This window comes from Rhinolophus ferrumequinum, chromosome 5 (assembly GCF_004115265.2).
Source record: "Rhinolophus ferrumequinum isolate MPI-CBG mRhiFer1 chromosome 5, mRhiFer1_v1.p, whole genome shotgun sequence".
Classification (NCBI taxonomy): domain Eukaryota; kingdom Metazoa; phylum Chordata; class Mammalia; order Chiroptera; family Rhinolophidae; genus Rhinolophus; species Rhinolophus ferrumequinum.
The window spans coordinates 59,010,393-59,038,375 of NC_046288.1; the positions used below are offsets into that span (position 1 = coordinate 59,010,393).

Consider the following 27,983-nt stretch of genomic DNA (forward strand, 5'->3'; position numbering starts at 1 on the left):
CCGTGTACAGCCTGGCGGTGCGTAAAACCTACTTGACAAATGAATAAACTATCCCGGTACAAAAGATAAAAATACGGTTTGGCTTTCGACCAGATAACAGTTTATTTAACAGTACGCGCGCGCGCGCGCACTGATTCCTTCCTTGAACTAGTGAAACCATAGGACGGACGTTCAGCCCATCATCACGCGTAGTTCAAGACACGGAAAAAGCGACTCGCAAGAATGCAGACGAGCCCTCCCACTGAGTTTCGCCGCGACCACATCCACCTCTGGCCGGAGCACGGTTCAGAGCTCCTCAGATGTGGGCTGGAGCTGGCAACGAACTGATGAGCGGGCAGGGTCATCTCGCAGCCTGAAAAGCAAGGCCACTCGGCACGCACTCGGCACCCGCGGGGCCGCCGCCAGAGGGGCCGGGCCTCTCACCCGGGAGGTCGCCCAGGGCAACACCGCGGCGGCACTTCCTGCAACAGCGCGACGCCACGGACGCCGCAATTGGACGTCACTTCCTCGGCTCGTTGGGAGGCACACCGCCCTAACTGTCATACAGCAGTGGTTGACGTTAGATGTTATTGCAACTCTTCCAGCGTTGAAGGCTGTTTTGGAAAGGTGACAGGTCGTTGGTTCCGCCGGTAACTGTTTTTGTTATGCTTTTGTAAAAAAGTTATTGGAGATTTTGGTCTTTCCCCCGCCTCCGCTTGGTGCCGGTACGGTGGCCGAGGAGTATCGCGTGCGGCGGAAGTACCGGGCGGGTGGGTGTGCGCTCCCGGGCCTGAGGCGCACGTGGCGCCGGTAAGTGGCAGTAGGGAGAACGCGCAGCCGGGCATGCTGGACGCGGAGCCCAGCTGCGGGAGGGACAGAGGAGGGAAGGAAGGGACAGCGCCGTGAAGACCTTGCTGCCTGCTAGGGGAGGAGGTACTAACGATGGGGACGAGGCTCGTGAGGGTCGGTCGGCGCTCAGAGGACTGTGGGGCGGGAGGTGACACGCCTCATTCGCCCTTAGGGTTCGTCGCCGGCGGCTTGGCCGTGGGTTAGGTGTCTGGGTTGCTTTTATTATTACTGTTCTTTGTTAGGGTGTTCTGACCGAGGCCCAGAGGGGTTAGCTGGTGCACCCAGAGGCTGCGATGACCAAAAGCACACACTGTTTTTCTCTCCAGGTAGGAGCGAGCATGTCTTTTCGAGGCGGAGGTCGTGGAGGCTTTCATAGAGGTGGTGGAGGTGGCGGCTTTAATCGCGGCGGCAGCAGCAACAACAATCACTTCCGAGGTGGAGGCGGCGGTAATTTCCGAGGCGGCGGCGGTAATTTCCGAGGCGGCGGCGGCGGCAGAGGAGGATTTGGACGAGGGGGTGGCCGCGGAGGCTTTAACAAAGGCCAAGACCTAGGACCTCCAGAACATGTAGTTTGTATGTCGGCTTCAGCGCTCAGCCTGCTTTGGGGTCGGGGTGGGCTGCGGAGGTGGTGGGTTTGTGTTACCAGTAAGTTTGACTGGGAGTCAGGCGCTGTAAGATGCAGCTACTCACATAGGCGGTTGCTGCTTGGTTGGGAGTCAAATCTGTGGAGATGCTGTAAACTGACTTACAGTCCTGCTGTGGCAAGTAAGGGGGAGAAGAAGGAAGCTGAGGGACACTTAGAGTGCTCCGTGGGGGTGGAACTTGAGTTTGGGCTGAAAGGAAGATGTGAAATAGATAATATTGTGTGCTTACCCTTACTGCCCCCGTTTTACAGGTAAGAAAACTGACTCAGAGTTTAGTTTCTTTGCTATGGTCATAATTAGGAATAAGTGTTCAGTCAGTGAATGATATATTTGAGATACAAAGCAAGTTTTCTGAGTCCAAAGCCCAGGTTTTCAATTGCTAGTAAGTAAGAGAAGTGAGAAAAAATTTTGCTTGGAAGGGAAACTACAGAAGTCAAGAAAAAGACCTAATTTGAGTAGTTTTGGAGTAATTATCAATGAGTGAGATGGAAGCCATGGAAAGTGAGACAGATTTGACAGTAGAAGCCTATATCAAAAGGAGAAAAGATTAACATAGTCAAATAATATGAAGAATAGGTTGGATCAGTATGCAACAAGGTTTGAAGAGGGTAATGACTACAGTCAAAGGTCCTAACCCCCAAGCCATTGCAACAGTCCATGCATGAGGGAAGCATTGAGAGCATGGTGAAAGTGAGAAGAAAAAGGAAGGGTTAGATGAGAGAGAGATTTCAATGGAAGCAAACTCAGAATAATTTGGCTGATAGTAGAAATTATTAAAAGGTTCCAGGTTTTGATCCTGGGTGATAGGGATGGAAAGTGGTTTTGCAGGAATGTGATCAGTATTGTAGTTTGGGGTGACAGTCAATCAGAAATAAAGGTAGTTATTTTGAGATTCCAGACTTCCCTGAAAAATATTGAAGAGTCATTGGTGAAGAGGTGGTAATGGGAAGGTATAAAAGGGGAGAAAAAAGACAGGAAAACAACAAAGACTCATTTTATAGTTAGGGATTGGGGAGAAGGAGGAATAGAGAGTAAAATGCAACATAGTGTTTAATCAAATAATGTTGTTATTATAATAAAATAACTGTTATAGGTTCAGTGGTCTCAATGTGCCAGGCACTTTTCTAAGCACTTGGCATTTATTATTGTACTTATTCCTCACCGTACTATATAGTAGGTGTTGGAATAGTTATCAGCCCTGTGCTAAGGATGAGGACAGTGAAACAGAGGAGAAGGTGAGACCCTTAACCCCAGGTCATGTAGCCAGTATGTTGTGGAGTTGGTGTAGGAATGCAGGAAGGCTTTTCTGCCTCTAAGAACAGAACAGGTGAAATCCCAGGTAACCAAGAGGGAAGCTTCCAGAAGAGGTTGGTCACTATCATTTGAAATTGTTTTATATTTTAATGTTTTCTTGTCCTATTTCAGTATTAGGAGAGTTCCTGCATCCCTGTGAAGATGACATAGTTTGTAAATGTACCACAGATGAAAATAAGGTGCCTTATTTCAATGCTCCAGTTTATTTAGAAAACAAAGAACAAATTGGAAAAGTGGATGAAATATTTGGACAACTTAGAGATTTTGTATCCTTTATAATTGGAAGGCTTACTGATCTCATTGAAAAGTTACTGTTTGCTTTTTCTGGAGCTAAGTATTGATTAAATTAACTTGTTTCATTAAATTGGACAGAGTATTGCTCAGATTGGACCATAAAGGAGAATCAGGAGAGGAGAATGTATTTCCATATATAATATATTGAAAGGACAGGCCCTTTTGGGAAGGTTTTAGAAATGATTGCCATTTGGATAAATGCCGCAGAATTGAGGCACTTTGCTTTTTGGATATGGTGGTGTCACTGGTGGAATTGGAAGGGTTTTTTTGTTTTTTTAAATGGATTTAACTTTTTTTTATCCCCCACATTGCTACCTAGTTGTCTAAATGCTATTTCTTTCTTTCTGCCTCCCCTTCTTCTCCCCCACCCCTTGAATGACGGTTCAAGCCATCATTTCCTGGTGCTGGTATTATGAACCTTGCTCTCCCCCTGGCTGAGGCAGTCCGTCGCTGGTCGGACGCTCACAGCACTTCTTTGAAGCTCTTACTAGCAGCTGTCACGATGGCTGCGAGCCACTCACGCTGGCTGCCGGTGCTCATGGCAACACTCAGCAGCCCACAGCAGCTCACGCCAACTTCTGGCTGTTCACGGCAGCCTAGCTCCAGGGAGAGATGTCGTTCACAATCTTAGCTGTAGAGGGCACAGCTCACTGGCTCATGTGGCAATCAAACCGGTGCCCTCCGCATTAGGGGCACGGCGCTCCAACCACCTGAGGCCCAGGAATTGGAAGTTTTAAAACAATCTTAACTTCCTCTTAGAAACTCATTTCTTACTTTTCCTAAACATTTCCATCTATTCTAACCTTGTTATTTTTAAAATTACACATGAATTCAGAAGGTTATTTTCTTTGATCTTAACTGCTTTTTCCTTAATAAAATGAATAGTATTTTTCAGTTAAATTGTCAGAAAACATGAAGGCATCTTCCTTTAAAAAACTGCAGAAGGTGAGTCAAGCTTATAATACCTAGGATCCTTAGTTTTATAAGTGAACGACCTACCTCAGGGCAGTCCTGATTGGGGCACTTGAAACTTCCTCAGTATATCACTAGTGAACCTCTTAAATCGAGATATTCTGTACTTCAGCCACCGAACTTGTCTTCTAGAGTATTAATTTAATACAGGCTTTCAGAAAGTATTCTTTGTCATATTAGCAAATTCTGTAACTGCTAGAGTATGTTTTATAGTTTATGTAAATAAACTCTCGTATTGAAAAGCCTTGCATGATCAAACATTCTAAGTAAAACATTAACTTATAGAACTTACATTATTTGGGAGAAGTCAGATATTAAATGATTTCAGAAATATTTGAGTAATATAATACATGCTATGGAAGAAATACAGGTTCCTATGAGAATGTTAGTATTGGGACCAAATTTAGTGTATTGGCTTTCTGAGAAAGTGAGCTTGGAGCTCAGACCTGAAAGTTGCCTAGTAGTTATTTCCAAACCTGGCTGCCCATCAGAATTATCTGGGGGAGGTTTTAAGATGTATTTCTGGGTCCCACACCTAGAAATTTGACTCAGTAGGTCTTAGGTAGGGACCAGGATTCAGTTTTGAAAAGGAAAGCTAGATAACTTTGATACAGTTAGGCCAGCACTTGGGACCCCTGCAATAGTCAGAGAGGAGCAGGAAGTGCATTACAAGTGGAGAAAACTGTGTGTGCAAGTCTCGGAGACAGTAGCCATTGAAGGATCTGAAAAAGGTGGAGGTATAGTTTGGACATTGAACATTTCGGAGGAGTGGGAAAGTTGTGAATTAAGACTAGAGAAGCAGGCAGGGGCTAGATTACTTAAGGTCATGGGAAAGAGTTTAGACTTCAGTTTTAGTTTTGTTTTTAAATATTAGAATATATATGGTTAAATTTGTACTTAAAAAGATCATTGGAAAAATAAAAGAGCACCTTGGGAAAGAGTCAGTACTGTATGTGAAGGGGCCAGGGTGGACGCTGCTGCATCAGTCCTGGAAGAGAGATTTTGGACTAGGACTGTGACGGTGGAAATGGATAAAAATGGCTGATTTCTGACAGAGAGAGAAGGTAGTATAGGTCTTGGTAATTGAGCTGTTGCAGTTGAAGTAATACCACCATCTTTCGGATTGTCTGATTTTAGCCTCTTTGTGGGTGGCATCACCATTCACTGAAATGAGCGACACTGGAGAAGAAGGGATTTGGGGGAAGACAATGAGTTCAGTTTTGGACATAATGAGTTTGAAGAATTTGTGAGATATTCACATAGCAGCTCAAAGTAAGAGTGGAGTCGAGATAGAATTGGGAAGTTGTCATTGTACAGACAGTATATGATACAGTCTAGGAAGAAAGAATGAGAGGAAAAGAGCTTTGGGGCAACTCCTAAATTTATACATCTGTTAGTGGAGACAGAGAAGTAACTGCCAATAAAGGACAAGGCATCCAGGAGAGTGTCATAAAAATGCTTATCAGAAGTGCTCAACTTTGGCAAAATGCTGTTGCAAGCTGTTCATTGGATTTAGCAACATGGAGGTCAGCGGGTCCTGGAGCCAGTGGACTGGTGGGCCCAGAAGCCCGCTGGAATAGGAGATGAGATGGGAACACTGCCTTGTTGCTAGCAGATGGTGCCTGGCTATAAAAACCTGACAAGTACCCAGTGGGAGCTTGCACTGCTTCCGGTGGGCGGAGGAGCCAGGCTTCTCATTTGGTGACCTGAAAAAAAGGATTTGCCTGTAATAGCCACTTACATTTCATCTGGATGCCTGCCTTTGCTCACAGCATTATTTATTTGAGGATTTATTGTGTGTGTGTGTGTGTTTAAATCACAGACGCTAAATTGGTACATTGTACCTCTCCTCGTTTCTAGATCCACTGTTCAAATTCTGACTGTCTCTTTGCAGATTAGATTATTATAATAGTTTCTAGACCAGTGCTGTCCAATCGAATTTTCTTTCTCCCCCCCACTCCGGTTCAAGCCGTTGTTTCTCAGTGTAGTTGTGTAGGCCACAGCTCCCTGACCCATGCTGGGATTAGGAGCCTTGTGCACCCCCCAGCTGAGGCAGTTGGTCGCCAGTTGTCGGTCAGGGCTGCTCACAGCAGCTCTTGCCGGCTGCCGGCCGCTCACGCTGGCTCCCGCCCACTCATGGCAGCACACAGCAGCGCACAGCAGCTCACGATGGCTGCTAGCCACACGCTGGCACGTGGTAGCCCACGGCAGCACTCAGCAGCCCACGGCAGCTCACGCTGGCTGCCGGCCACTCATGCTGGCACACGGTAGCCCATGGCAGCTCACGCCAACCTCCGGCTGCTCACGGCAGCCCAGTTCCAGGGAGAGCTGTTGTTCACAATCTTAGCTGTAGGGAGTGCCGCTCATTGGCCCATGTGGGATTTAAACCGGTGATCTCGGCGTTAGGAGCACAGCGTTCCAACCACCTGAGCCACCGGGCGAGCCCCAATTGAATTTTCTGTGGTGATGGAAATTTCTGCTGAATACAGTAGTCACTAGCCATTTGTAGCTTTTGTGCACCTGAAATGTGGCTTGTGTGACTCTGGAACAGAATTTTTGTTAATTAATTTAAATAGCCACATTGCTAGTGGTTGCCATATTGGACAGTGCAGAGCTAGACAATATTTTTGAGAGAATGTGCTCTGACGGGCACAAGAGTGATAAGGAGATAGGTAAAGAGACATTCAGACATCTTGTTATAAGTAATACATTATAGGTTTGAAACCCTCATGTGTTTTGTGTAAAATTATGAAATATACCCCATTATATATCACTATTGTGAAAAATGTCGTCTTTAACCCTAAATGTAGACTGCGTTTAGTTTCTACAAATTCTTCATTACTTTCTATGTTGAGTAAGAAGTTCCTGATTTGATTCTTTATTAAAGTTTTGAAATAGTCAATGCTTTATTTTGGATTTTAATGCTAAATTTTAATAGTTTCTTTTTTCTTTTGGTAGTTCTGTTGAGTGAAAATGTACTTAATTTTTGGAAGGCATTATCTGTTTCTAAGGAGAAATGAGATTGAATTGGTCTTGGTTTTTATTTATTTGCATATAATGCTTGTGGCCTAAGTTCAAGTGCTTTATATACATTACTTTTTTGAGCCTCACAAGGACTATGTGAGGTAGGTACTTTATAACCTTGATTTTACAGATCAGAAAACTAAGGCATAAAGAAGCTAAGTCCTTGCCTAGGGCTACACAGTAGTATGTCGTAGGGGTGGGATTGGAACCCAGGCAGTTTTGAGTTTAGTGTGTAGGTTCTCATGATTACACTATACTACCCCCAAGTCATTACACTAATTGTTTCTGTTATACTTCCAGTTTTATATAGACCCATACAAGCTGCTGCCACTGCAGAGGTTTTTACCTCGACCTCCAGGTGAGAAGGGACCTCCAAGAGGCGGTGGCAGGGGCGGTCGAGGAGGAGGCAGAGGAGGAGTTGGCAGAGGTGGTAGAGGCGGTAAGTTACTTGTGGGGAAAATTTTATAATGAGATTTTAAAGTTGCAGCTCATTCTGTAGTGCAATTAAACTGTGTAAAGGCAAACCTCCTTTATGTTTGTTTGTTTATTTTGTAAAGCTATTTTCAAATCTTGGCAGATTGCCATAATAATACTTAGTTTCATAACTTATTTAAAAAGAAAAATCTAATAAAGTATAAAATTGAGGGATTTCATCTCTTTGTGTTATTCATATTTTGTTGGGCATTTTATAAAGTATAAGATTGTAACTGAATTTAGTATCATTGAGTGTTGACTATGTACTGAGAGCTGGTCTTACATTCTCTTAATATCCAAGTATACTCTTAATAGTCAGCAAAACCTTTCAGGGCAGGTTCTATCCTTACTTTATGGATGAGGAAATGGAGGCTTACAAAAGTTAATTTGCCCTAATCAAACAACTGGCAGCCCAGAAATAAAATCTACATCTTCTAATGTCATGTCAAAGACCATTACCAATACATTATTGCTTTGAGCTCAGCATTTTGACATATTTCCCCAGAACTTTGGTGCAGTCCTCCTTGTGGGCAGTAGGTGATGAGCAGGGCTGGGCGTGCTTACATCTGTGAATGGTGTGGTGGGTGGGTGACCAGATGACGGGCAGAGCCAAAGTGGTAAGGGAGAGGAGTTGAAAATTGGGGTTGGAAAGTTTCTGTTACTGGGTCAGAAAAGAGAGAACTCTGTTTTCACCTTTGCCTCTCTCAATTATCAGTTCACTCCACAAATGTACTTTTTTTAGGTCTAGATAGCTAGGAGATACTCTCTCAACAGATCTGAACATATTTCTTTCTTAAATATTTTTGGGAGTACCCCTCTGAGAATTTGATGAAGGGAGAGTCCCCTCTTTCCTATGGTATATTTAGTCTCATACCTCATATGTAACATTAAAAATTTCACAGCTCTATTTCTTTTAGACCTTTATATTTTTATACCAGTATTTTGGAAAAGTGTGTTTGTTTCCTTTTACAATTTATCCTTTAATAATTCATCTTTCCTTACAAAGTTAGCCCCCAAAATACGTAAAAGTGAAGACTGAAATAGGAAGCTGATATGTGTTGGATAATAGAAAAACACTTTAAAAGTTTAAAATTTCAGGGCTCGTCAATGTGTGTGTCAGTCACAGTCCATATACAGCTCCATTCACCCCGAACGTTGTGTTTATTGTAGCAGTCCCCAAGCGAAACCACCATATCAGCTACCCTTGTTCTTAGGATAAAAGCCTTTGTTCAGTCAAAAGAGAATTGACCAAAACCAAAAGCTAAGGCACTCATACATTAACAGTAGGGCTAACTAGGGTTTTAGCCTGCTGCTCAATTGGGAAACTGCTACAGTTTCTCCATTTTTAACTTTTAAATAATTCTGCAAGATGAAATAATGTGTGTATTTATTATTCTTTATAAGAGTGGTGTTGATATTTGTAGGCTTATCAGAATCTGATAGACTGCCGTTATTTAATCAATGTCTCCTTGATCTTCAGGTGGTTTTAGAGGTGCAAGAGGAGGAGGAGGTAGAGGTGGGGGCTTCAGAGGAGGGAGAGGAGGCGGCGGTGGTTTCAGAGGTGAGTGTGGAAAAGATCTTTACTGAATTTCCAGACCTGGTATTGTCTTATCATTTAAAAGTTTATTTCTGTTTGTCTGCAAGTACGTAGAACACCATGGTGGTGTTTGTTCTAGCCTACTTTATAGCTTCGTTTTATGTCACTCTTCTTTGCTTTTCCCTTTGAATTTTTTCACCTACTTCTAATTTATTTTGCTGTATTTTTAATTTGAAAAATAAAATGTTGTAATATGAATGACAGTTAAATTTGGTAAAGTAGGTTTGCTAAACATTACAAGAACTAATGCTGATGTTAACGTTGAGATTTGGGTGATGGTACTATTTAAGATTCATGTTTCTATCCCTTAATACTTTCATTTTCTCTTAATCAGGGAGAGGACATTAAGTGTAACAGTTGACAGAAACTTCTCCAGCTGATTTCTGCGTTAATCTGCGTGATCTACTTCTATGGATCAGAAACTTGTTTCTTGAGCAAGTCTTGAAGAACTATGGCAGTGGCACTTACATGTCAACATCATACAGATAGTGCAACAGAATAGGCAGTTTTGCTCTAAAAGTGTATTAACAAGTGTTCTCATGTTTTATATAATTCTTGAAACTGTGATTGCTTAATAAATGGACAGTTTTCATTTGCAGCATATATGAATTTTTAAAATAAAGTGTTTTATTCCTTTAAGTTATTTGGAGCTGTGTTTATTAAACCAGAGCTACCGTGTTTCCCCGAAAATAAGACCAAGTCTTATATTAATTTTTGCTCCAAAAGATGCATTAGGGCTTATGTTCAGGGGATGTCATCCTGAAAACTCATGCCAGGGCTTATTTTCCGGTTGGGTCTTATTTTGAGGGAAACACGGTATTTTTTAAGTTAAAATGAACAACTAAAGCTTAAACCCAGTGGCTTTCACATTGACAAAATGATTTGTTTCCATGTATAACTTTTAAAAAATTGGCTAGTGGAGCAGTGTTTTACATTACATATTTATAAACTAACACCCCTTTCAAAATGTTTGCCTTTTGTGTACAAGAACATCAGCATCCTCTATTGTATTTTCCTTCTGTGTGTTAGCAGTTTCTCTAATTGCAATTAACAATTGATTAGAAAACTTCAGTATGATTATGAATCTATTAAAGTTGGGACAGCTCTGTTCAAAGTGAGAACTGAAGTCAAGAAATTTCTGAAGAGATGTTTAATTTTTCTTATTCAATGTAGATTGAATGTTGAAAGTTTTACTGAGTATTATTTTACTTTTTAAAGGAACTCTAAATGTTTAAGATGTTACTCACTGTAAGTAAATATTTGATTGCCTGCTCGCGTTCAGGTTCCTGGGAAGGGACATCAGAAATGAAATTGGTTTTGGTCTCTATTGCTCGTGTAGTATCAAGAAGTAACCGTGATAGCAAGTTAGAATACTATGAAATGAGACCATCCCTTGCCATTGATAAAATGAGACCATTTCCCATGCCATTGAAAAAAATCAATGGCATGGGAAATGGTCTCATTTCATAGTATTCTAACTTGCTATCATGGTTACTTCTTGATACTACACGAGCAATAGAAACCAAAATGTGTTTTCTCAGAAGGAATGATATTGCCATATTTTTTGCTAAATTTTCTAACCTAATACTTAGTTAACTCTTGAATGCTTGTGTGAGTAGCATATAATACTGCCTATGTCAATATTACGGGTTTTTGCTACCATTTTTGATTAATGGAATTGCAGCAGGATTAGTAAATATGGGGGCCATAAATATATATGATGAACAAATATGTTGAAAATTACTGTTTCACAGGAAGAAGGGATTGCTTTTTACAACATGGGAAAGGAGGCTATTTGATTTAGAATCCTTGCGTTGAAATTTTCAGTGCAAGTTAGGGCCAGGGTTTCTACTCTTGGTTTGTAAAATACATGGCAAGCACTAGAAAAGCCATGGCATTGTCCCAAGGACAGATGATAGTGTAACATTCCTACACTTTTTATCATTAACAAAAGTCTGAAATAGCTATGATGGAAATAGTGTGTAGGTTGGTAGACAAACCACTTGGATATTTCACCTTTTATTTAGGTATATTTTGTGGTCATTGGCCATCTTTAAGCTTTTATTTCCACATCTTATTTTTCTCTTTTCTTCCTATAGTATAATAGTTCTTTCTGAGTTTCCTTTGGTACATTCAGTTTTGAATCAAGTTCACATGTTTAGGGAGCCTAATATTAATAAGTTTGGTACTGTGGTATCACTGGGTTCCATTGTAAAAGATATTTGGATGATTATTCACATATTAAATCTTCTGAGTTTTTACTGAATAACGTTCTGATTGCATCGTGTTAAAATGCACTTACTGCCTTAGCAGTTAAACAGTTGATTGGAATATAAGCAATGTTTCCTGGTATTCCTGAAAATTTGGGAAGAGTTATGAAAGGAGGATTGACTTGAGGCAATTGAAGTTTATGAAATTAAAGAATTGTGAGCTGTGTAAACATTTTGATTTGAAAGTTATGTTTCTTAGTATTCTAAGCCTCATCCCAACATAACTCTTCTGTATCATTCATGAAGGAAGCACGAATAAGTACTTTGAATGCACCTACCACCCTCATATCTGTAAAACTTACCTACAGTAGATAGTTGGCCATCTTTGGAATTATTCTTCATTTTTTTAATAAATAAAAATAGTTATTTCTGGAAAGTTTAAATGAAGGCTACAACTAGGTATAATTCATTATAGAAGCAGAAGAGACTATGATCCAAAGCATAGTCAAAATTTTTTTGTTTTATTCTGAATACTGAATGCAAAAAAAAGTAAAAAGATTTAAAAACCAACAACCCATAGATTTTTAAAAGGGAGAGTTCTACTTAGGTTTTATGTTCATTGCTTTGGGGTTGTTTGAAAATATTTTGGTATTGGAGTACTGATGAGATTCACTTTACTAGTATAGCTACTCTGGAGTATTTATTAAAAATTTGAATTCTGGGAGCTGTAAGATCTGGGACAGGGCAACCAACTTGGTTCAACTTTGTCAGTTTATATAATAGCAGAGAATTGAGGCAAAAGGATTCTCTTGAGTCCCTTCCTGCTACGCCATTCTAAGATTTATAAAATTAACTTAAATGGGTAAATATAGCCCTCTAGTGGTTCTGTTATATACTTACACTTAACTTTGGTGCATCTAGCATTTCTGTAACATTACTGATTTTAAGAAATTCACTATTGAGAAGAACCTGATACTACATGGCATTAAAAATACGGGTAAAAAAAGATGCTGAGGGTATCTTATTCTAATAATAAATGTTCATATTCGATTGCAACTCACTTATGTAACCCATTTTTTGAGTTATAACAAGGTAGTCCAGAGTATTAGAATTGCCCTGTACTTTACAAACGAATGATTGAATCCAGGTACTTGACTGATAAATGCTATGATTATTATCAGATAATTACTTGCGCATATCAGTGTAGGGTAAATTAACAGGTGGATTGATAAGTAGATCATGCTATATCCATGCTATGAAATGTAGAGCTGTTGATAAATTAGACTTATGTTTATAGACCTGGAATTTATGATAAGGCTTTAGGGAAAAACAAGTTACAGAATGATTTATATATGCATATCTCCTCACTTTTATTTAAAGTGAGAGAAATCTCAAACCCATATGAATATATATGTTTGTATAAGCAAAGAAAAACAAAGGATGTATACCAAACAATATTACTACCTTTAGGGATGTGAGATTTGGAAGGATGGAGGAAGATTACTTCTTTTATTAATAGATATATTGTTATGGAAAAAACAGAAGGAATCAAAATGGAAAAACTTGAAAGAGTCAACTGAAAGTGGACTCTAATCTGAATAGTTTTAGAGGACCAAGTCTGGCTCTTAATTTCAGAACTGATTTCTAGCAGAAAACAGTTAACTCAGCTCCTGCACTTGATTTTCTGAGTAGGTTTATTGTTTACATGGAATGTTTGCACTTGATAATCTCCTTAGATATAAGGCTGATGCCCAAATTGGTTAAAATGTGTGGCTTGGTATTTCTCTTTATTTTGCTAATAAGCTTTCCCCTTGTTTTGGGAATTAAAATCCTTTTTAGCCCAGTCACAATTGTTATAGAAGGGCCTCTATGAAAAGGCCATTCTTTGAGGTCTCTAAGTGGAAATGATTGGTTCTGAAAATTCTTAACTCAGTGGCACTTAACAACATTTCATAATTATTGAAGGCTCTTATAGTGAAGGCTGTCTCAATATCTTCCCTCCAAAATGCTAAGGAATAATTTAGGCAACAGTTCAGACATTAAAAGTGAAGGTGTCTCCGTCTTGTCACAGACTGAACACAATATTGTTGCAGCTTACTTAATTATGGCAGGTATGTACAATTATTTTTACTCCATTAAACAGTAATTTTGCTTTCGAATGGGTGAAGAAAAACAGGTTTTCAGCATGAGGTAGTAGGTAGAGCATGGGTTTAGAGATAGTGCTTCACGTTCCATGTTGTTGGCCAGCCTCAAGAAGTCACTTACCCTTTTTGAGTTGGAGTGCTCCTCTAAATAAGGGTAATGATACTATACTTGCTCTGTTTCCTGGCTGTAAAGATCAAGTAAGAATGTAGGTGAGAGGATAAATGAAAGTATTGGTATGGTGGTTAACGTCCCCAATTACTTTGAATGTGAGAGCAGTTAAGTGGGGCTGAGAAAAGTTTTCTATAAAATGAGTAATTCTTTTATGCTCATATATTTGCTTATTACATTGTTAAGTTTTAACGGGAAGACTACACCATGGCAAAAGTGTAATTTTATTTCATTTACGATTCTCGTAGATCTTTTTTGTAGTTTTGTCCTTGGTGGTGGAATCGAGTTAAGATTGAAATGTCCTGGAAAGAAAAAGTCATAAAAAGAGAGCGGAGCGTATTGTCATTGAGGACAGAGGGTAAAAATTCAGCTGTTCCAGAATGCTGTATTGAAAAACCCTTGAGCTTCGGATTTCATCATTTAGTATCTTTGCAACAGTGAACAAGTTCCTTTATCTTTTTGTTCTTCTGTTATCTGTAAAACAGGGATAAGAATAAGCTACTTGTCACAATTGTTGTGAAGAGTAAAATTAAATGACACATAAATGCATCTAAATTACACAGTAGGTGTTGGACTAATATTTGTATCTTCCTCCCCACATATACACACTCATTGATGCGTATATTGGATTAAGGTAAAGACTTGTTCCCTGAGGAAAAAAAAAGGGGAAAAAGACAATAGAAGTTCTCTGATTATCTTCTTTATGTATAGGTTTAATTGTATAAATTTTATACTGAGCAGTCACTTCCTTTTCAACTATGCTCAAAAATGCATTTTATTAGGTTGGTACGAAAGTAATTGCAGTTTCTGCAATTTTTAATCTTTTAAACAGCGATTACTTTTGCGCCAACCTAATAGGAGTAACTGTTATATTGGGTTATTTTATTTTTTTGATGTAGAAAAATTTTCAAATATATTCAAAGCAGAGTGAAAAGCATTACAAATTTTACTGTACCCAGTTTATTTATAATTTATTAGTTTCCCCGTAATTCACAATTGTATTACTTGTGTGCCAGAAACTGTGGTTCCTCAGTTAATTTTTGTAAATTTTAGTGATATGCTAACTTGTTCATTTGAATACCTCTATGATAAGTACTTGACAAGTTCTATTTTTAACTTTTTGTTCTTGCAACTCTATGCTACTTAAAGAGAAAATCTTACTACAATTACATAGAAATATTTTGTGTACAAACTTTTGATTTAGTTTTTTTGTAGATGACCAAGAAAAGCTATCATTTGTGAACTGGTTATGAAAATAGCCTGCAAAGAAAATTTTCTGTTAAAAAAATGTTCTCTCGGGTTCTGACCTTTGTAGCATTAATAATGATGATCTTGTTACTATTACGCAGATGACCACTACCACCACCCCCACGCACTACTACAGCCGTGACTACTAATGTCATTTGAATAGTTGGTATACACCAACCATTGTTCTGAGTACTTACATGTGCAGAATAATTCTTATACTAATTCAGTAAGCAAATGCATGTCATTTTCCCCATTTATACAGATGAAGAGTTTAGGTAGCTTGCCCAATACACAAATCTACTAAGTATTTATGCCAGGATTTGAACTTGGGCATTTTGGTTCTAGAGCCTTCACATTATAGCCACAAGGGTCTGTTTTATCAAGGAATACTGTGAGTATGTGTTTGTATTTTTGGTAGTTGAACTGAAGGGAGCACATCTAACCTCTTTATGCTTTTGTTCAAACATTTATTCTTTAGTTCCCCTAATTTTTTCCCTTTGATAAAACCCACTTAAACTTCCAAATCAAACCCAAAGCTATGAGGAAAACAATTCAGTGAAAGCATTTATTTGTTGCTTTTACCAAAAGCCTAGAGTTTTCATTTTTAATTTCATTTTTAATTTACTATTCCTCTTAGATTTTAGCTCTTATGAACTTTTACCAACTTGAGCAGCCTCCTTTTCTATAATTAAAGCTGGGAGGCAGGCAAGAGGGCATTGTGGATTAAGGACCTGAAATAAACTCATTATGAATTAATTGTAAAACGAAGGGTGAGAGCTATTAGGCTGGAGGAAATGGCTGTGTACCACGTAGTGAAGAACCACCTAAGTTGTAAAGACAGTAGGAGTCACTGAATGACATGATATGTTTTGCACTCAGGCAATGTGCTGCATACAGTGGTAGCTAAGGGACCAGGTGGGAGTCTCTGTGATGAAGATTAGAAAAGCCTAAGGAGGGAGTAGCAGCAGTGGGGACAGGAAGTAGTAGACACATTCAAGAGCTAGAAGTTCGACTCATCGGTTGGATGTGGAGATTGGGGGAGAAGGAGAGGGAGCGTCAAAGATGACAACTAGGTTTTCTTTTTGGGGTACTGGATAGATGACAAAGCTATTCTCCAAATTAGGAGCATACCTGGGCAAGAACAGTTTGGGAGCAGGAGAAGTTTCGGGTTCAGTTTGAGCGATGTCCAGTAAAAAGCTGGACACATGGGTTTGAGTTTTATGAGGTCGACCTGCAAAGGATCAGCATAAAGCCTTGGATAAGTAGGAAAGCACAAAGAGTATGTGTTGAATATGAAAAGAAAAGGGGTGTAGGACAGAAACTTGGACAATGCACATATTTAATGAGGTAGGGATGAGAGAGGCCAGGAAGAAGGATCTGCCAAAGATTGGAGAAAAGCCACAGAAGCCAAGGGGAAATAAATTAACTTAGACCTAACTATTAAATGATCATTGTCTATTTGTTAGAAAACATTTACAGTAAGGGAAACGAAGCAGTGTGTTTGAAACAGCAGCAGAGAAAACAGAGAAAAGGGCTACATTTTTTACCTCATACCGCAGTAAATGGTTACTTTATTCTGGTTGCACACTTGGTAGGCAGCAACTTACTGCACTGTGTTTTATCTGATTTTTTTAAATCATCAAATTTGTAGCTAGCCTAAAAGATTCTTCATTATGCTTTTTAGAATATGTGCTGTGTACATGCTACAATACTAGATGCTAAAATTAGAGCCAAAGAATCATCAAATTTGTTGTCATTGTGCCTTAATTATGCTTTGCAAGAATAATAGAAATTAAGCAATATGAGTTTTAGTTGCGGTCTGTTTATTAAATAAATCTATATGTCACATAGAACACAGAAATCATTAGGCATCTGAAATCCTGGGGTTGCCAAAAAATGTATACACATGACTTGTATTCATCTTTTGTTATTGGTATTAAAATGTGTATACATTTTTTGGGCACCATCTGTATACACGGTGAAACTAGAAATACATAAAAGAGTTAAATAATATATCATCACGTAAGATTAAGTATAATATAAACAAGTTCTTCGGGAATTTAGAGAGTATTCTGTGGGTAAGAGAAGGCTTTGGGGCAGAACTGGGCTTGAACAGAATTTTGAAGGATGGGTAGCATTTGGATAGACAGAGGAAAGAAGTAGGATGTTTCAAGTGGGAGAAATATGAGTCAAAATTTACAACAAGCCTGGTGTATTTGATAATTAGAATGGAGGGCATATTTGACAAGTGTGGAAATTTGCTTGGAAAGGGTGAAAACAGATTGAGGCAAAGAGCCTGGAATATCAGGCTGGGACATGTGGACTTTTATCTCACAGAGTGGAGAGTACTGAAGTTTGGGGAAGAGAAGAACTGTGGTTAATTCTATGTTGTAGCAAGTTCATTCTGCCAGCATCATGGAGGGGGAAAGAACAGGAATTTGGAAGCTTAGGGTAACAGGAAAATAAATGGAAATTTTAACTGAGGTGCCAATCTCAGAAGTTTTTCCTTAGCTGATACTTTTGTGTGCTGGTGCTTGGAAACCTTCCCTCTCTCAGACAATAGTGGGGGTGGTGGGGTGGTGGTGGTGGTGGTGGTGATGGTGGTGGTGGCAGCTCACTAGTTTCTCTTCACCATGGTGAACACAACGCTATTTCTTTTGCTGTTCACCCTCCTTTCGCCCCTAGGGATCCAATGATGGCTCAAGCATTTGTCTATTCATCCCCCTCCCCCATTGTTAGGACCTAGTATGGCTCACATGAGGGTTATGGGAAACTTACGCATACTTTGCAGCATGTAGGGGGTGTTAAGTAACACGCACATGTGGTCCACTCAACAATATTTCTGATTGTAAATTAATACATTGGCATTCTGATTAAGAAGTTTAGTCATCTGTCTACCCGAGTTCAGTCAATTCTGGGACACCAAAATGGAGTTTCTGCACACACAAGGGTAAGAGTCAGATACCAGACTGGGAATTTGAGGGTGATCACCTGTGAGGCATCTCAATGTACCTGAAAGCCAGCCTGACTTCCTCTCTGGATAGCCAAACCTTGCAGTGTGTGTGTGTGTGTGTGTGTGTGTGTGTGTGTGTGTGTGTGTGTGTGTTGGATGAAGAACTCAGATTTGGACATGTTAAGCTTCAAGTAATATTGGAACAGTCATTTCATCTTATACACATAGATTCTTAAATGTTTAATGACAATTAGTTGAATGAAAAGGGATATGGAACTGGAGCATGGGTCAGGGCTGGAAAGTGATAGAAGAGCTTGTAGGATAGTATGATAGTTGAGACTCCAGAAAGGAAACTATAGAGAAAGAAGAGTCTTGGGTTTCAGGAAGGAGGAGGAGGAAGTTCAACTGCCAAAACAGATGGTAGGGTCCTACATAGATCCCCCAAATAAGCAGGACTGGTATCATGAAAGGCAGGGGAGGAATTTCAAAGACAAAGTAATTAATAGTCATGACATTAAAACCAGCCTTCAGTGCTGGTTTATGCAATTGGCAGATTGTTTTAATTTTCTTATTTCTATTTCACAGGAGGGCTGTAAAGATATTAAACTAGTTTTAAGAATAGCTGGAACTCTTCAAATGAACTGAAATAGATTGGCTATGTTTTTGAAGGGGCTTACCTATTTAAATTTGATACTACTTTTAAACATTTAAATTAAAAGTGTTTGATGTTTTGTGTATGTTTTCAGGTATGATAAGTATTCTCAGCAACATAACAGTTCTGGGCATCTTCATTAAGTACAAGGAACTTCGGACACCCACAAATGCAATTTTCATTAACCTGGCTGTTACTGACATCGGGGTCAGTAGTATCGGCTATCCCATGTCTGCTGCCTCAGATCTGTATGGAAGTTGGAAATTTGGATATGCAGGATGTCAGGTATTGGAGATCTTTGCAATGAAAGCTAAATAAAGTAGATTAAAGAGATGTAAATTTAAATGTCTAAAAAAATCCCAAGGGTTTCAATCAAATAAGATCATGTAAGGTGATAGATATGGTGCTCTTACTGAAAGCAGCTCCAGGAGTGATTGGGAAATGTATTCTTTAATAAGAGAAATGAAATTGCTAGCCATTATTAAGTTTTCAAAATTTCCCCAACCCAAAGGAAAAAAAACAAATTAGCATTCGAGAAGAAAAGTGAAAACGTGCATATTCAAATAAAAACTTGCATATTCAAATGAAAACTTGCATATTGCAAATTCAAAGAGAAATACCCTGCTTTCATTTGAAACAATGAACAATGACATATCATAATATCTGCTATTATTTTTACTGACAAAGAAATAGATTAATTTGCATTAATTTGTAGTAGAGAAGTAAGATTTTTTGGCTTGTTTTTTTTAATAGTTTATTTTAAACTATATAGACAGTAAAATGAGAGTACATAATAGAAAATAATGAATACCCACGTATTCACCAACCAATTTTGTCAAATCTTAATGTTTTTCAATATGTGCTTCAGGTTGTTTTTCTTTTTAAAAATAGAAAACTTGACAGATACTGTTGAAGTTCATTGCATACCATCCCCAATTTTATTCCCTTATTTCCTATGAATGTTTTTCTTTCTTACTACATATTGTTTGTTGTATGAGTATACATAAACTGGATACTGTCTGCATGTTTTAAATTTTGTATAAATAGTATATTGTTTGCATTATGCAATTTCCTTTCATTATGCGATATTATGATGTTATATTTTTGAGGTTTCACCATATTGATGGATGTAGCTGTAAGTCACTCATTTTATGAACATATCTCAACATACTTATTCATTTTTCTGGTATGGAGCATTTGTTCCCAATAGGTTTCTGTGCTAAAGAAGGCTTCAATGAATGTTCTTATACCTGTCTCCTACAATATGTGAGAGTTTCTTTAGACACATTGTTTAGGAGAGGGTAGCTGGATTGTAGAAAATGTTCATCTTCAATTTTATCAGATGTGGCCAAATTGCTCTCCAAAATAGTTATGCCACTTCCTCCACGTTCTCCCGAATGCTTGGGACTGTCAGACTTTTACATTTTTATCATTTTGATGGGTGTAAAATGGTGTCTTATAATTTACATTTCTTTGAATACATAATATGTTTACATCTTTTCTTATTTTTTCTGTTTGTCTTTTCCTCTTATTGAATTTTCTACCTTCTGAATACTTTTTTTTAATTCTTTTTTTTTTTTTAACTTTTATTTATTCAAGTGTGTTTTCCCAGGACCCATCAGCTCCAAGTCAAGTAATTGTTTCAATCTAGTTGTGGAGGGTGCAGCTCCCAGTGGCCCATGTGGGGATCGAACCAGCAACCTTGTTGTTAGGAGCATTGCGCTCTAACTAATTGAGCTAACCGGCTGCCCTCCCTTCTGAATATTACTCTTTTGTTGGTTATATGCGTTATACCTAACATGGTCTGTTTTTGCACTCTGTTTATAGAGTATGTTGTGTAGAAGTTTTACTTTATGTCTTAAATTTTTAAAAAACTTTATTTTACTTAATGAAGTCCCAAAACACTTTCTATAAATGCCTTTATTAAACCTATTACAATTTGACATTGGAAGATGTATTTTAAAATCAGTAAAATAAAAAAAAATTTAATGTATTTAAAATATATTCTAGCAGTGGGATAAAAATGTAAATGTCAGGACGGCCCAGTGGCTCAGGTGGTTGGAGCGCTGTGCTCTTAACGCTGAGGTCGAGGTTTCGATTCCCATATGGGCCATTGAGCTGCACCCTCTACAGCTAAGATTGTGAACAACAGCTCTCCCTGGAGCTGGGCTGCTGTGAACAGCTGGAGGTTGGTGTTGGCTGCTGTGGGGAGGTTGGTGTGGGCTGCTGTGGGCTGCTGTGGGCTGCCATGAGTGGCCGGCAGCCAGGGAGAACTGCTCTGAGCTTCTGTGAGCGGCGGATACCAGCATGGGCCAGGGAGCTGTGTCCTACACAACTAGACTGAGAAACAACGGCTTGAACCGGAGTGGTGGGGGGCGGCGGAAGAAGGGAAAAAAATGTAAATGTCTCTTGGAGAGTGGGTAGAATGGTGGATTCTTTCCAATTTTGATTTTTAGATTTATGCGGGATTGAATATCTTTTTTGGAATGGCAAGTATCGGATTACTCACAGTCGTGGCGTTGGATCGATACCTGACCCTCTGCCGTCCTCATGCAGGTACAGCACTTTTTTCTGCTTTCTCAATGAATCCATTTCTTGTAAGTATCACTTGACACACATTCACTTTCACATATAACTGTAATGGATTACAATCATGGTCAGCCTTATTTCTCTGGCAATCCTTGCTCAAAACTTTCAATGATTTCCTATTATGCTTAGAATAAAACCCAAATTTCATAACAGCCTCCAAAGCCCTGACACCTTTCTAGCCTTGGCCAGGGCCCTCTCGCTTTGGTGTCCTGGCCACGCCCTTTCCCGCTGTGGGATCTTTGTAGATGCTTCTTCCTTGGATCTGGAAAGTGCTTTTCTCTTCTTACCCTGTGGCTGAGCCTTTGTATCATCTAGGTTTCAGGTTAAATGTCATTTGTTTTTTTCAGAATGTGAATCCATGTAGATAGGCTTTGAATGAGCTAAAGTGCTCTGTAAAGAATCGACTTGATAACAACTTTGAATCATCAGTGAAAACAAAGTAAAGATGTGAATTCCATTATTGGCAAATGATGCTCATACTTCATCTGTCTGTTCACAGGAAGAAGCATGACAGCCAGCACTTACGTCAGCATGGTTGCGGGGGCCTGGCTCAATGGCCTCTTTTGGGCTGTGATGCCCGTCACAGGGTGGGCTAGTTATGCCCCAGATCCTACTGGGGCCACCTGTACCATAAACTGGCGGAAAAGTGATGCGTAAGACACACTGTTACCCTTTATAATCAAATGCTTCTAATGTAGACATCTTCTCACCATTTCAAATTTAAACTCAGATCAAATGTTTTCCACACACTGCATGGCAAAGGGCTTCCTTGGTGGTGATAATGTGACTCCAGCATTGAATTACGCTTGTTTGCAAGTAAAGGCCATCCAGCTCCCCTTGCCCCACTTACCCTGTCACTTCTTCTCTCTCCTCTGGCAGCAACGGGGGTACAGAGTACCCTTCTGATATTTGCACCTCAGAGGGAGAATGTGAGAGGGATAAGAGAGTGTTAGTATTGTTAGACAGTGTGCAGCTTCTGCAAAAGCCCAGGCAGACTCCTTTTTCTATCTTTTCAAGACGATCTGGTGATAAAGCATCTTCTGAGAATTACGTAGCAAAAGCACCATCACTGCAAAGATTTGCTTGCTGGGTAGTAACGCTCCTCTATATTTACTAGGGGAAAGAGGATAATTTAGTTTGTTAAAGAAAAGGAAAGATTACTCAGAAAAACAAATAGAAAATTTCTAACTCTCAAACTAAATCTAAATCTAAAACATTTTCTGTAAAGGGCTGACAAGTAAATATTTTAAGGCTTTACAGGCAAGACTGTCGGCTGCAACTATTCAATTCTGCCTGTGAAAGCAGCCATAGACACTATGTAAGTGAATGTGGTTCCAATAAAACTTTATTTGCACAAATAGATGACAGGCTAGATTTGCCTATAGGCCATAGTTTGCCAACCCCTAGTCTAAATATCAAATTACTTCCTAAGCTATTTAATAATATAATGACTGCTGGATAGTGCCAGTATTATTTCTAATAATTATTCTGTTTCCCTTCCCTTTTTAATACATTAAACAACTAGTAATTTAATGATTCCATTTTCTTATTTTCAGATCTTTTGTTTCTTTCACGATGACAGCTGTTGCGGTAAATTTTATTGTGCCCTTGACAGTGATGTTTTACTGCTATTACCATGTCGCTCGATCCATTAAGTTTCATACTACTGGTAACTGCACTGAGTACCTCAACAGTAATTGGTCAGATCAGGTAGATGTAACAAAGGTAAGACATTAAAATCCTTAAAATATTTTTGTAATCAAACTCTTATGCATACATCGTCCCCTGGCCTCAGCAATCACCTCTCCCTCCCACTTCTTATTCTGGCTCTTTTTTCTGGTGTTTGTTTCTAAATGATATGCTTATCTGCTGTTTTGGATATTTTTGTTTGCTATCACTTCTTGATTTCCTACTATGGACAATGAGAATTTATTTCTCTTATACCACCAACCTTTCCCATTTCTCCCCCATCAACATTTCTCTCTCCTCATCTTGTCAATATAATGTTACTATTTGGTTAGTTGGAGTCAATTTTACATTATTGTGATTATCTAAATACTGTTTATTCCAGATCTCTGTAGGGGTCTGTGATTTGTTATTGATTTTTTTTTTTTTTTTATAAAACTCTTTTCCCCCCATGGAGTTAACAATTTTTTTTCTTTCTTCCTATTCCTCCTTTCTTCTCTCTCCCACCTCTTCTTCCCTTCCCCTTTGTAGTTTTGTTTGCTTACTGTTCTGTGTACCTGTCACTAATTCATCTCTAATCTCTCCACCAGCAGCGTCAATTTCCTCTCAGTATTTTCAAATGCATCAGAGACTGGATCGACTTTCTCCTTTTCTTGGAACTTTTCTTCCTTGCATTCCCCGGCCCCTTGCTCTGCTCTACACTGGGCATTCTCTAAAATCACTGCCCAGAAGGCTGGCATCCTTGGATCGCCTTCGTCACAATCTGGGAGTGCCTTTGGCCTGTCCTGGGCCGGATCGCCTTTTTTCTGGGTTGCATGTCTTCCTTTTTCTTGGTTACTCCCTCTCCATGTGGTGGAGTACTTTCTCAAGAAGATTCCTGAGAAGGTTACAGGGAGGTAAATGTTTAAAGATTTTTGATGCCTAAAAATGTCTTAAAATTCTACTATCATATTTGACTGATTGTTTGTCTGGTATAGAATTCTAAGTAGAAAAATGATTTTCAGAGAATTTTGAAGGCGTGCTCTATCGTCTCCTGGCTTCTGGTGTTGCGAGTGAGAAGGCTGACTGCATTCTGGTGACTGACCCTTTGTAGCAATCTGTGTGTTTTCTCTGCAAGATGGTAGGATCATCTCTGTGTCTCCAGTTTTCTGGAATTTTATAGTGATGTGCTTTGATGTGGCTTTTTATTCACCCATGTGCTGGTACTTGGAAAGTGCTTGTAGTGTGAAGACCCAGGTCCTCCCCTTTGCAAGAGTTCTGGTATTATTTCTCTGGTGATCCCCCTCTCTGTTTTGTTGTCTCTGTTCTCTTTTCCTGGAAATCCTTTTATTTTATTTCATTTCCTGGATTTATCTTCTAATTAAAAAAAAAAGAATCTTTCCTATGTTGTTCCTGTTTGGGTTTTTTTTGTTTGTTTGTTTGTCTTTGTTTCTACTTTCTGAGAGATTTTCACAACCTTGTCCAGGTCTTGGATTGGCTGAGGAGAGTGAGGCTCAAGCCTTGGGTGCAAAATTTAAGCAGGCACCTTAACACTCAGTAATGAAAAAAAAAGTAGTACTTAATGAACTATTTTAGAACATCCAAATTAATGCCAAAACCCATACTGAATGCAATATAAAATTTTAAATAAAGATAGGATCTGACCCTGCAGCTGCACATCTCATCTATCTCATTTTCCTTACTAATCATGATCGAGCTAATCATCTTGTTCAGCCTTTCTATTACATTTTTAAAATTTTGCTCTTTTTTTTATATACAGGATAAAAATAATTATTATAGATAAAAGAATCATATACTACTTTTTAATAGACTTCTCTTCTTGTTTTATATCTTCTCTCAGTTCTGTGATGTTATGATGTATATATTTACATTTTCTTTCTGTTCGTCACGTATTTTTTGTTTCCCCTGAGTTTCTGCACCATTTTGGTCTCTGCCTGTCAGTTTGCGTGTTTCCTCGATGTCTGGTGGTCAGTGACTGTACCTGCATACCGAAGAGTGATGCACTAAAAAACTGATTGTAAGCTCCTGATGGGCTCTTTTGCTGGGATGTTTCTTTGGAGGGGTTTCTGACAATCTGTATCTCTAGGTATTATCTTCTGGGCTGGTCAGTTTCCAAAAAGATTTCTTTCATGTGCCTGGGTAGGAGGTATAAGTCTGTCTACCTGTATGTTTAGGGCTCAGAGTGGGTGGTTGGGGACAGCATGCAGCACCCCTCTTCAGTACAGCACTCCAGCTCTCAGCTGAGCCCAGTGTCCCCCAGTCTGAGTTTCCCTGCTTTCCTCTCTCTTACACTGACCTTCTGGGATACTTCTGGGAGAGGAAGGAGCCGCTGCCTGACAGAGTGCAGATGGGATTCAGAAGTCTGCTCCTTTTTGCAGATTTCAATGAGTTCTCCTGTTTTAAGTTCCATGGGCAGCCCCACATTCAGAGCTAGCTGTCACCTCGAATTCTTGAAACTTTCTGTAGTTCTGTGCAATGATTAGTCTGTGTTTGGTTTTCTCTCACTGCTAGCTCTTTAAAAATTTTTAAATTTTCTTTTTAATCATTCTTGTGTCTGATAAGTAATTTGCCACTTGTCCAAGAGTTATTTATTCAGTTTTAATTTTTACAGAGTTATTGTCTATCTGTGATTCTTAGTCCTTATGGTCTGATATCTTTTTAAACCTCTTTTCCATCATTTTAGTGGACAATCAGGAGGGAACAATGTAAAATTATAAATTTGCATTTAAATGAGATGCCAGGGGAGCTCCTTTACAAAACTGTCTGCACTGGACCTATGATATGTTGAGCTCAAATCATCTGTATTTGAATTCAGTGAGTTCAGTATAGGCCTTTTGTTTTCAGATTGAGTTTAATAAGTTAGAAAGTTATTTTTAGATTAGCAGATAATGACAGTGAAGAAAAAAAGCACAATGCCTGCAGTCCATAGCACAATTACTAGAAATGGGTTAGGAATGGGTTTATATGTCCCTTTCATCAGCTTTCGTATTCTTCACTAGCACACCAAAAGAAAGCAGGGATTGTCTACATATGTGTCACATTCTATCCATTTCACAAGCTCTTGCTATTATAGATAACTTCTGTTTTTGCACATGAGCAAAGTACAACGAGGGTGAAAGATCAATTTTTCCTTTATGTCATAACCAACATAGAGTTATTCAAATTACAGTCTGGATAATTTTTCGTGCTGTTTGAGATATATTAGCTATTCAGGTATTTTAGATTTGGGGTTTGGCAAGTACTGATTTCTTTTACAGATGTCTGTGATAATGATACTCATGTTTCTGGTGGCGTGGTCTCCTTATTCCATCGTGTGCTTATGGGCTTCCTTTGGCGACCCAAAGAAGGTTCCTCCCTCAATGGCCATCATTGCTCCACTGTTTGCCAAATCTTCTACCTTCTACAATCCCTGTATTTTTGTGGTTGCTAATAAAAAGTAAGTAATGTCTAAAATGCTTCCGAATAAAATAACAGATACAGAAAGAATGTTAAAAAGGCAACAGGTAATGTTCTAAGACATTTGGGGAGGTAAGTGACAGAAACTCACTTTGAACTCATATAGAAGTTATTTGACTCATGCCACTGGAGAAACTTTAATGCCTAGAGCTCCAGTTCTGTGACAGGTTCTTCTCACATGGAAGCAAGATGATCACAGGCAACCCAAGAGCCAAGTCCTAACAGCTAAGCATCCCTGCTTGTGAATGTCATCTCAGTTGGCTCTTTGGGAGAAAAGCTGCTGGAAGGTTGTTGGTGGGTTCAGCTGGGTTCTCATGGTTACCGCCTCCAAAATACATGGAATCAGTATTCCAAAGAAAAGAGTGGTTCCGTTACCGTAAAATGGACAAGGCAAAGCAATGTGGGGTTCCCTGAGTGGGTAGCATAGTTGTATATTTACTAGAAAGAAGACATGTCATTCAAATGCAAGAGAAAAATCCAGTGCTAGCATGGAGGGCTTCAGGAGTGGGTAGTCAAGAGCCCTTTCCCCCCTTTATTGGGACTCTCGGTAAGGATTTCTCTCTTGCCTCCTCAGTGGAGCTTAGATTATTTCCTGTGGCGGCTGAAAGATATAATGAACCAATCTACTCTGCTTAAATATTTGCCAAAAATATCTCAGTAGAGAAATTGCTCAGTAGAGAGCAAGTCATTGGATCTTTGAATGCTAATGGTGCCTCCATTAAACTTATGTATTTATGTGCACATTTGGGAGAACAGCTTTAGTTACAGGTATGTGAACTTTGAGACATAAAAAAGACCAAACAGACCACATAAGAAGAGCAAAGAACAGATTTCAAATTCAGAACCTATTGGTTGTTCTTTTGGAAAGGTCAGTCATCCTCAGACTCGCCTTAATTTCAACTGGCCTTTGTTCGGAAGAACAGATGCATGAAATACACATCCTTAGTTCAAATAAATAAATCTTTGCAATTGACATAAGACGTGTCATTTTAAACACATATAATTTATTGATTTTTATTAAATGTCTTCAATGTTTATAATCAATGGCATAAAATTGGTCTTTATCCTTTGTACATTCGTAAAGATTCTCAATAGGAGATGCTAAAGTCGGAGGCAAGGATTTATCTAAAGATGTCAGTTAGCAGCAGTGGCCTCTTAGCCATGTTTGAAAGTGCTTTAAAGTTCCAAGTCATTATAGGATAATGCCAAATTTTCCCGTTTTCATTGTAGGTTTCGAAAGGCGATGTTTGCCATGTTCAAATGTCAGACTCACCAAGCAATGCCCGTCATGAGTATTTTACCAATGGATGTACCTCAAAACCCATTGACTTCTGGGACAATCTAAAATAAGAGGAAAGCAGAAGTTATCAAAACATTTCACTTACTTTTTTTTTTTTTGCACTGTTTTAATTTTATTTAAAATATAAGCCCATTTAGATAAAATTCAGACATAGATTATTGTCCTATTAGGCTTAATTCCTCAAGTGTAGTTTATATTAGGATGGTGCAAAAGTAATTGCAGTTTAAAAGGTTAAAAATAATTGCAAAACCCGCAATTACTTTTGCACCAACCTAATAGTTCTTCTGTTTCTGCGTTGGCTACTGTAGGGAACATTTCTTTATTTCATTATGTATAAACTTATTGCTCATGTCCTTTGATGAATCCAGGCACCTGAGATTAAGGCCTCTTCTCTTTCTCCCTATCATGGCAGGCATTACACTGGGTCAA

The 27,983-nt window shown here is 39.0% G+C and overlaps 1 protein-coding gene across 3 annotated transcripts; it reads left to right on the forward strand.

Moving 5' to 3' along the window:
* Positions 1-142: 142 nt before the first annotated feature.
* Positions 143-27,946, forward strand: LOC117022632 (H/ACA ribonucleoprotein complex subunit 1). 3 transcript variants are annotated; one of them, XM_033106764.1, is made up of 11 exons: positions 671-789; positions 1,155-1,401; positions 2,898-3,052; positions 3,966-4,025; positions 7,377-7,515; positions 18,618-18,808; positions 20,980-21,079; positions 21,612-21,765; positions 22,669-22,837; positions 26,056-26,234; positions 27,485-27,909. In XM_033106764.1, the coding sequence occupies exons 2-11, from the start codon at positions 1,167-1,169 to the stop codon at positions 27,597-27,599; spliced, it is 1,497 nt and encodes a 498-aa protein (XP_032962655.1). In that variant the 5' UTR covers positions 671-789; positions 1,155-1,166; the 3' UTR covers positions 27,600-27,909. The 3 variants fall into 3 exon arrangements, with proteins under 3 accessions (XP_032962656.1, XP_032962655.1, XP_032962657.1); XM_033106765.1 differs by lacking the exons at positions 671-789; positions 18,618-18,808; positions 20,980-21,079; ... (2 more) ...; positions 26,056-26,234; positions 27,485-27,909 and adding exons at positions 143-629; positions 9,031-9,111; positions 9,482-9,786; XM_033106766.1 differs by lacking the exons at positions 671-789; positions 1,155-1,401; positions 2,898-3,052; positions 3,966-4,025; positions 7,377-7,515 and adding an exon at positions 13,216-13,468 and having other exon boundaries at positions 27,485-27,946.
* The last annotated feature ends 37 nt before the right edge of the window (positions 27,947-27,983 follow it).

Bases quoted from the DNA above. Each gene is read 5' to 3' on its own strand.
- LOC117022632 (XM_033106764.1), top strand. From the start codon at position 1,167: ATGTCTTTTCGAGGCGGAGGTCGTGGAGGCTTTCATAGAGGTGGTGGA. The intron at 18,809-20,979 runs GTATTGGAGATC...TTTGATTTTTAG, and splicing joins TTGGATATGCAGGATGTCAG to ATTTATGCGGGATTGAATAT. The intron at 21,080-21,611 runs GTACAGCACTTT...GTCTGTTCACAG, and splicing joins CCTCTGCCGTCCTCATGCAG to GAAGAAGCATGACAGCCAGC.